The sequence below is a fragment of the Montipora capricornis genome, chromosome 8, assembly GCF_036669925.1.
Source record: "Montipora capricornis isolate CH-2021 chromosome 8, ASM3666992v2, whole genome shotgun sequence".
Classification (NCBI taxonomy): Eukaryota; Metazoa; Cnidaria; class Anthozoa; order Scleractinia; family Acroporidae; genus Montipora; species Montipora capricornis.
This window is the reverse complement of record NC_090890.1, coordinates 27,362,731-27,372,730: the sequence shown is the minus strand read 5'-3', so window position 1 is coordinate 27,372,730 and position 10,000 is coordinate 27,362,731. Positions and strand designations below refer to the sequence as shown.

General features: G+C 40.5%; 1 protein-coding gene across 4 annotated transcripts in view; it reads left to right on the top strand.

Annotated features, from left to right (window-relative positions):
• The window catches only part of LOC138060772 (uncharacterized), a 31,872-nt gene that overhangs the window by 15,594 nt on the left and 6,278 nt on the right, over positions 1-10,000 (top strand). For 3 of the 4 annotated variants that reach the window (XM_068906633.1, XM_068906632.1, XM_068906631.1), the window contains exon 5: positions 2,369-3,677. The exons of the other annotated variant lie outside the window; for it this stretch is intronic. In XM_068906633.1, the coding sequence (XP_068762734.1) occupies positions 2,369-2,581 (213 nt within the window). In that variant the 3' untranslated portion in view covers positions 2,582-3,677. Of the gene's footprint in view, positions 1-2,368; positions 3,678-10,000 lie in introns of those variants that run through there. 4 annotated transcript variants of the gene reach the window in all.

Sequence of the window (10,000 nt, the reverse complement as noted above, 5' to 3'; positions counted from 1 at the left end):
GGGTACTTTCAAGCGACTTCGGGAAAAGGGCTACCTCGTCATTTTCTTTCTAGGAATTCAGCGTCATCTGTGTTTGAGCTGCTGGCAATTCAGTTAGAGGAGCTCTGAGGAAATTGATTGCTTCTTGAAAAAGCTCAATCTCACTTTTTCGAAACTGGAATTCTCCTTCGCTTTCATTTTTTTTGTGGGGGCTCATTGACCTCAGTGGTATCAAGGTTGCTAATTGTAGGATCAACATCTTCCCATCACAAATGCCATTTGTTTGTACAACTTCCACTGGGAGGAGTGCACAGTATCTGTGCCTGATCCATTTCCTTTGCTACTCTCTTCTCTCGTGATTTCTCTAGAAAATACTGTTTTCAGATCGTGCCATTGTTTCTTGATCTCATCTTGAAATTTTACCAAGCCTTTTCATGGTAACCTCCCTCAAAGCTCTGTCTCGATATGATGCTAACTTGTGGTTCCATAAGTTTTCATTCCCTCGATAGAAGTCAATTAATTGCTAATTTTGCTCCCCCGTCCTAGCCTGCGTGGCAGGGGCAAAAAAGAGGAGAGAAGGGGAGAAAAAACGTCACGTCCCCCTCCCGTTCCCCCCCCCCCCCCCCCCCCCCCCTCCTTTTAACGCCTGCCACGCTGGCTACGTCCGTCCACTCTCTTTCGACTTTCTCTTTGGCTTGCCTTTGGATATCAGCCTTCATATATGAAACGACATCATAAAACGTCCTCTTTGAAACCTGATATTGAAAAAAAAAAAAAAAAAAAAAACAATAAGGAGGATTATAACAGATAAATAGTTAACGATATTTTATAATTGTTAACTTTAAAGCCCTCTAAGGCCGAAGATCTCTCGGATTACATTACTTTTTTTCGTCCATGAGTAATCATCGTACATTACAGCACACTAGTTATCTGTGTCCCAATAGGTTAGTTGCAAACCAATTAGTAATGAGTTGAAAAAGGGTTTTGGCGAGCCATAGGCACAATGTCTTGGTTTGTTTGGACAATAAATAAAATGAAAAACAAGTTAATAACAACGTTACAACCTCAAAAATAATGAAGTTAACAAGCGAACCCATCTTGTCTGTACCCTCCTCCTCTTCCTCCTCCTCCTCCTACGACACTGTGCAGGATTTCGCCTTTTTTTTCGCAGAAAGAAGGAGAAAAAACGCCGAAGAAGACTGCTTTGATGACGAGTGCTTATGAGAGGGTCGAACGGCATGTGTTCATCGGCTTTTCCCCTCTTTCTTTAGTTCTTTGCTCAGAGATGAACGAACACTGTGCAACTCGAGTTTTCTTATCCCATCCGACGTAACCCTCCGAGAGTTTTCGAGGGCTTCGTCTTTAAGGTGCTTATTTTTATATAGGCATTACGATGTATCTCATAAACACGGATACTCTTCGACCACCTGGAGAACGCGAATATATCCTCTTCAGCCACTTTTTACGTTCGTCACTTCCTGGAAAGAGGTCTCCTTCCTCAGAATCATTTGCAGCTGAATTTCTGTCCGCCATCTTTTTAAACTAAACTCCCGAGTGAGGTGACTTTTGTCACCCAATCAGAAGTGAGCTTTTCCGGTTTTTGTTGAGCGTAAATCGCAGAAAGAGTGGTAAAACGGGCAACAATCCGGAATTTTGTTGAGAAAAGTAGAAGGGTTGCTCTACTTTCTGCAACACGTTGCTGCAACTTGGCGCTAGCTATTTTGTTGCACGACAATTGGATCCCGATGGTGGTAAAAAGAGAAACATCGTTTTGCAACACACAGTGCAACGGGTTTGCGGCCGAAAGTTGCACGATTTTGTTGCTCGTATTACCGCGCCTTAACGAAGTCTGATTTTTGGAGCCGAAAATTAGCTTTATATGTTTCGGCTATCATATCACCAGTTTGATTCAAAGTATACCTTCAAGATCAGTAACGCATTTGTGTCCCTGATTGCTTGCGTTAAACTATTTCAGCAATAGAGGACGTTTTCCGTGTTTCTATAGCCTCATCTAAACATAAAGGGGAGTTGGGAGAATTTTCGACAGTTATAACTGTGGAGAATTCTCCCAACTGCCTCAAGTGTTTAGATGAGGCTATGGAAACACGGAAAAGAAGTCTCTATTCCTTTTATAAAATATTCCTCAAAGATAATTCGACAAATGAAGGAAAATGCTGTTTTTTTACTTCTTGACTGAAACGGATTTTTTCAATACGCGCGTCTGACAATACATAACCAGTCAAAATTTGTGTGATGTCAAAGCCGTGTTTCCATACTTTCATCTAAACACAGCTATTGACCAATGAGAGTGCGCGTACTATCCTAATTATTTTATAAAGTGAAATGGCCCCTTTCTCTTAAAATTCTCTCTTGTCTTTTCTCGTTTTAGACAAATCCCACAGATTACGCAAGATTTCAACCTATCTATTACTGGTCTTATACTATGTTCAGATGCAACCAAAGGTCGACTGGAAACACTGGCTGGTACTTAGGATGCAACGAAAACGACAACTTGGCGGTACTTGTACCAGTGAATGAATCGTATAGTATTCCTGGCTACTATCCGGATCCCAGAACACTGTTTATCACCAATGCAATTTAGGAAATTTCCTTGCTTCACAAATGGTTTCATTAGTTTGCATCGCATCAGCGAGAAGTACCTTTGATTGGGTAACTCAGATTGGCGTTAAATTAGCAAGTACTGCTCAATTTACCGTAACAGTTATCCTAGGAGTCGGTGAAATTGATCATTTACACTTATTTACTTGATAAACGTTAGCCATTTCCATCGTTAACTTGATGCTTTTCCTCAAATAGACTCCAAATGCTGCTTTTCAGTTTGCGATGTTAAAAGATATTAACCATTTTTCTACAAAAGAATGCAAGTTAATCACCAAAAGAAAAAGTTCCATCGTGCACTCATTGACTTGGGCTGGCTGAAATGAATCGGAAAATAGCTTGTCGTATAATAGCTGTGGCTACACACACCTTGAGTTTGGGGCCTTCCGGAGGATAAATGGCTTGGGTTTGGTTCAGCTCAGCTTCTTGTTACCCTTGGGGATGCGGTTACACAGTAAAAGAACTATGACGCTAATGTTTTTCAAACAAAACATCAAATGTAAACTGAGTGACTCAGGCACATTTCAACCGGGCAGTTTGTGGCGATAAAAAAAAAGGACCCCGGTTTGCTGAAAACTGTTGTTGCATACAAAATTTTGCCCTAAAATTCGTCAAAATAAGAAGAAAGAGCTCAAATGTTGCCTAAAATGCGAAAACTTGCTAAAGAAGCGGAAACAGTTGAAGTGCTCACGAGTACTCGAAGCGTAGATTGTGTAAAAATTTAAAGTTGTCAGGCGCAACTGGGAGAGGACTATTAAAGTAACCGCTGGGTCCTTGTGGAGACTGCCCTTGTTGCTTTAACTAAAGTAACGTACGTAAGGGTTCCAGTAACACCAACTATAAGGTTTCAAGCTCATGATCATAGGTAATCGTAGGTATTAGAGTCTCTCTCGTAAGGAAAATAACTATGCAACAACAGTTGGAATGTCACCAACCATATGAGACTACAATATCAAGTGCCGACCTACCATATCAAGCATTAGGACCCAACTTCTGTCATTTTTAACACTTTTCAGCCTCCGTACAGTGAGTAAAAGTCACGAACATTTCGATGAAAATAAAAATGGAATTGAATTCTTAATCCCACCGTTGTATTTTACTCCTTTCTCAACTTGTCAAATATCTATCGCCTTGGCCTTTGGTGGTCAAGTTCTTAACCTAATATCTCTGTTTCAAACACCCACTTACCCAGTACCACAGCCTCTCCAGAAACCATCCGATCGCTATGACCTAATCCTTCTCCAAAGAAGACAGCGAAAGAGAGAACAAGGGCACGAAAGTGCAGAGTAAAAGTTGTCTCAGTGCTTTTTCAAATGTACCTACTATTCCTCTGTTCCTCTGTGCCCACTGTTCGTCCGTGCCTACTGTTCCTCTGTGGCCACTTTCCCCTTTTCCTGTACCCAATTAGTAAGTAACGTCACTGGTGCGTCTTACACCGCACATAAGCCGACATTTCACTTTCTTTATTTATCAGTTTAATGTTAGAGAAATGTTTCCCTGAGGATAAACCTAATCAATTGGAAACCAGGATTTTCAGTGGTGCCGATCATGTTCTCTAGATATGTAATATGCAAACCAATTAAAGGTCAACAATACAGCCCATCTGGAAATAAATGGTCTCAGTTTGGCAAATCTATGGTCATCCACTCTGCATAAATAAACAAAAAACAAATACATGAAATATAATGCTAGAAGAAGACTTTAGATACATGAACTTAGGGTTTAGATAGAAGAAACTCATGAGCTCCGCCGTTCTTTAAGCTTTGAAGTCGACAGATTATATAATAAGAAATATTACCAGCAACGTCATTACAGAGGCTAACAAATACCGGATGTCTGACAAGCACCGGAATCATAAAAGAAGGAGGGTAACCGGTTGACAACGATCAAATTCTACGTCATCAAGACTTTTAATTATAATGTCCTCCTTCTTCATCGTTGTCAATATTTTTTGATGAATTCTCTTCACTACTGGAGCATGTTTGTATTCTCCCTGGTAACGTCATCATAATTGGTGATTTTAATATACGTGTGGACATTCCTGGCGATAGTGCTGCACGTAAGTTCAACGATTTTCTCGGTATTTTCAACCTTAAACAGCATATTGTATCTTCTACACATAAGAATAGACATACCTTAGACCTAATTATAACTAGACGTAATGACTGGTCTGTATCAGAACTTGTATCTGTTGTAACTGTTGTCCAAGAAGTTACTTTTCGCAAACTTCGCAAAATCGACAGTGATCAATTTCATCAAGATTTGCTACCTTCTTCTTTACTATTTCAACCAGCATTGACACTTCAAGATCTCTGTGATCAATATGATGCTGTACTATCTTTCTTGCTTGGCAATCACGCTCCTTTCCAGAGAATATTCATCATTATTCGACCATCTGCGCCGTGGTAAAGCAAGGAAATTGCCCAACAAGAGAGGCACTGGCTCAAACCAAGGCTTGATGTAGATCGTCAGAAATATCTTGACCAGTATAAGCTACTGAAGGATCTTATTTATTCTACCAAGATGAAATACTGCTCGTCTCTGATTGACGAAGCTGGAGATGATCAAAATTCACTCTTTCGTTTGATTGATCGTGTACTTCATCGCAAGCCTTCTATAGTCTATCCCACTGCCGCCTCAAGTGTTGAGCTTGCTGAATCCTTTAATGATAAAATAACGACTATTAGGAGTGAACTTCCACCAATTGATCCAATACAGTCTGAAGCGTTCGCATCATTTGATTATTCATCATTGACAGCGAACTTAAAGTTTTTTTGAGCCAACTACAACTGCTGAGTTATCTCTTAATCTCTTCTTGATACTTTACCTTCGAGTCTCTTGATGAAGAGCCTACTTGACATTTTATCTGTAATTTCGACCAGTGTTAACATTTCTCTGGAGACATCAAGTGTGCCCTTATGCTTGAAGAAGGCTGTAGTTACACCGTTATTTAAAGAAACTTCAGCTGGACCATGAGATCATTTCCAACTTCCGTCCAGTCTCTAACCTTTCCTTCATATCACGAGGTTATTGAGAAGGTTGTTTCTATTAGACTAAAATCACAAGGGTTGTCCAATACTCACAAATAGACTCCGTTGGTGTTAGTACACTGATAAGTAGGGTCTCCATTGGTACCAATGGTTCAATACTCACAAATAGACTCCATTGATGTGAGTAATGATAAGAAGAGTCTCCATCGGTCCGGTACCAATGGTACGATTGGTACCACTAGAACATGAAGTCATTCCAATGGTTGCACTGATGAATATGCATTTCATTAAGAGCACTTAGATCATTTTCTCATGTGGTGTGGCTGAGTACAGGGTAATTCCGATGGACCATTTGTATCAATGGTCCATTGGTACCGCTAGAAAATGATGTCACTCCAATGGTTCTATTGGTGAATATGCATCTCATTAAGGGCACTTAGGTGATTTTGTTATGTGGTGTGGCTGGGTACAGGGCAATTCCGATGGACCATTGGTACCAATGGTCCATTTTGTACCACTAGAAAATGATGTCATTCCAGTGGTTCTACTGGTGAATATGCATCTCATTAAGGGCACTTAGGTGATTTTGTTATGTGGTGTGGCTGGGTACAGGGCAATTCCGATGGACCATTGGTACCAATGGTCCATTTGGAACCACTAGAAAATGATGTCATTCCAATGGTTCTACTGGTGAATATGCATCTCATTAAGGGGACTTAAATCATTTTTTAATGTGGTGTGGCTGGGTACAGGGCAATTCCGGGATCATTTGCGGTACAGTTTGGGGATCATTTGCGGTTCTGGGATCATTTGCGGTCCTGGGATCATTTGCGGACCCGTACAGTACGGCAAAGCAATGTATCACAATGTAAAACGCACGTGCAGGGCGTGCAGAGTTATTGTTTGGTCTAGTTAAATAAACCTATTGTTACGTGGGGTTCTCGTAGCCGCCGCCGTCGCCTTGCTTAAGTAATTAGCTCCCTATTGTCGTGTTTATGTCACCCTTGAAAGATCCATTCAAGGGACGAATCCAACTTCGTTCGTGTCGGTAACAAGAGCATATAAACCAAATTCCTTGATAAGAACCTCTAACTTTGTTTCCCATTTTTTCACCCCGGATTTGAGCCTGAAAACGTTCATAAAGGTGTGTGGTATACTAAGTTCGAGTACAAACCGAGTTGTTCTACAGTGTATCATGCAATAAGAAAGGGTCAACACTTAATTTCTGCAGAATATTAATGACAGAGCTCCATTTGAGGGCAGAGAATTTCTTGCGGTTTTAGTCAAGTGTCAAAGTTCCCTCTTCGTCTCAAGTTAAACCATGCGGAAGGAGTTGTTTACCAATGATATCGGACTCTTAATGAAAACTTTAGGACAATCTTTTTGCTATTACTTGATATGACAAGAAAACATATATACGGCACACAGAGAAAGTTTGTATTCACTATTTTCCCCATAATACACTTTGTTTGCCCCCCCCCAAATTTGGCGTAAACTATTGTTTTCAAATGCTCTTGGGAATATGCAGTGTCCCAAGAGCATTTGAAAACCATGGTTTATGCAAAATTTGGGGGGCAAACAAAGTGTATTATGGGAAATGTGAACATAGCGAATGGGGCAGCGGATTGAAGGTGGAATGAGACTAAATTGATTAGTTGAAGAAACTCTCTGTCCAAAGGAACGACCTGAAAATGGTTCTCATAATCTGTTAAATTCTACAAGTTATTGAGAAGGTCACTAGGTTGTGTTCTTGAAGGGGTACTGTCATGCGATAACATGCGCAGTATTTTTCACACGCAGAGATTTTAACAGACTTTAATTTTCTGTTTAAGTCTAGACTAAGAAAAGCACTAAAATGTATATTTATCTATTATCGATGATTTGGAGTCCAAGAAATAAAAGCAAACACAAATATCATGCCATATTTCTTTGCTGACAGCTGAATTCAGTGAATTGTGACCGGAAACACCGTCGGTTCAAGCGCTCCTCACACATTCAGAAATATTTTGTTCTCTTCGATGAACCAGTGATGTTATCAAGATTAACATGCCATTTTAAAGCTGAAACAGAGATCATTTATTTCCAAGAGACGACTTTGAAGTCGAAAGACGGTACGCAGAGAAACAATCAGCCGTGTTTTATCCCCGCTTGCGGTTTTATAATTCGTGCAACAAATAGACAAGTTCACGCTCTGGGGTGCAAATGTGTCAGCAGGGCAAGAGGGAGAGAAATTCAAAGTTTTGTAAGGAAGTTCAAAACGATGAAAAGTATTCGTGATATGCAATTTTGGGTTTTTTATTTTCCAAAACAGAAGATGTGCCCTCAAAGGTGCGGCAGAATAAATTTGGAGAGAATGGCTATTGTAAAAATTATAAAAATAAAAGAGTTTCTGCCATACATTTACTGTAATTCCGAAGGCACAAAACTAAAGAGAATACATGAAGACAAAAAAAGCAATATTTAGGAATTCCAAAGAACGGATACCAAGTCTAGTTCATCTCAGCTGTGAACATGAACTTATTTTTTTGGTTTATGAAGGCGAATGTCTATAAAGTAGAGTCATGTACAGTATATTTGCTGTGAATTTCCATACAAACCTTTGAATTTCCCGCCATGTTGCCCTGATTACCCATGATGCAATCATGAGCGTGAACTCGTCTTTTGACATAACCGGTGCAGTTCATCTAAACGCAGGTTTTTCTTTATTAAAATACACATTTTTGAACAAAGATAGTAAACGTTTATCAACAAACGATGATGCGGGGTTCTCTGACATTTAAGCAACTAGCTAGAAAGCGAAAATATCTGCGGAACGCAGTTTACCAGATATTTGTTTTCTGCACTCTCTTATGCGATTAATTAAGTGTTTTATGGTGTCTGTTTGTGTCCAGGTATTTAAGCGGTGTTAAGTATTTTGCATAAAGTTACATAAGTGTCTTGTTTATTCGATTCGTATTCATCCTTCTGGTCTGTTTACGCCTACTATCCACAGTTTCGTTTTTGCTTTCGCTATGCCCAAGGAGCAGCAGCAGAGGTCTTCGGTTTCTACCGTTCTCGTTAATGACGACTCAGTCGCTGCTGTCATCCCTACCATTAACCAGTTAATCCAGTCTTCCGTTGCCGAGTCTATCGGTGCTTTGACCGATAACCTTACGCATGTTATCGAAGATCGTCGGGCGGTTTCGCTAGGCGGTTTTCGGAGGAGAACGGTGTCGAACAAGCCGTTAAAAGCGCGCGTCGAGAAAGTTGCACCTGTAAGAAAAAGGGAAACCAACAGCAGTACGTTGAATCGTGTTGTTCAGGTTCTGGGGAGGTTTGACGAAGCATCCGACGCTTTTAAAGCAAAATCCTACGGCAAAGTCAAAGCCGCTTTTGAAGCAGGATCCTTCTCTTCAGCAAGCGGTCAGTCTAATCGAAGGGCTCTACGCAGCGCTTTGGGCCTTGTTTTAAGATAAGTAGTTTTCTTTACTCTACACGTTAGCCTTGCTTTGTTTTTAACTTCGGACTTATGGCGTTAGTCTCAGACCATATCCAATATTCTCCAGGATTTGTTGATTATTTTCGTTTCTTGTTTTTCTATTAACTTCTGGTAAGTGCAGAATGCAACAGATGCAAAAATATCTGCGGTACGCAGTTAGCAGATATTTGTTTTTTGTGTTCTCTTATGCGGTTAATTTGGTGTTTTATGCTGTCTGTTTGTGTCCAGGTATTTAAGGGGTGTTACGTATTTTGCATAAGGTTAAAAGTGTCTTGTTCATTCGTATTCATCCTTCTGGTCTGTGTACGCCTACTACCCACAGTTCCGGTTTTGCTTAATTTTATTGTTTCGCCCTCACCAGCTAATCAGGTTGATTTTAAAATTTTTGTTTTCATTTTCTAATATATAGTGCGGGGAATTCGCCCAATTGAGTGCTTTTTGTTTTAAGTTTCCGATTCTTCCGTTGTCAAAGATCAACCCGCGCCGTGCCTGACTAGATGAATGAGGGGACTTTCACCCTTCAGTTGCGTGTGATTTGCTCTCCATTGGTTTTTCGGATGAATTTTGTTCCGGCAATTTTTGTGCAGGGGTTAAAGGCCGTTTTAATTTCCTCCGTTTTTGGGCGTCCACGTTAGATGCTCCTCGCTCAGTTCACTCTCGATACCAGTTATCCAGCCCCGTGTTTTTTAAGCAATAATTTGTCGGCTGTTAGACATCCCGACTTTGGTGTTCATGCTATTTTTGAGCTTTTGGGCAATGGCTGTATCGTGGAGCCTCCTTTTTGCGCTAACCCTTTGCCGGTTGCGGTAGGCAAGATGCCTCACTTGGTGACCGATCTTAGGAACGTTTATTGCCATCTCGTTCGTTTTAAGCCTAGGTACAAAGACCTTCGCTCGCTCTCGCAGGTTCTTCAGGAAGGGCATCAGTTCTTTAC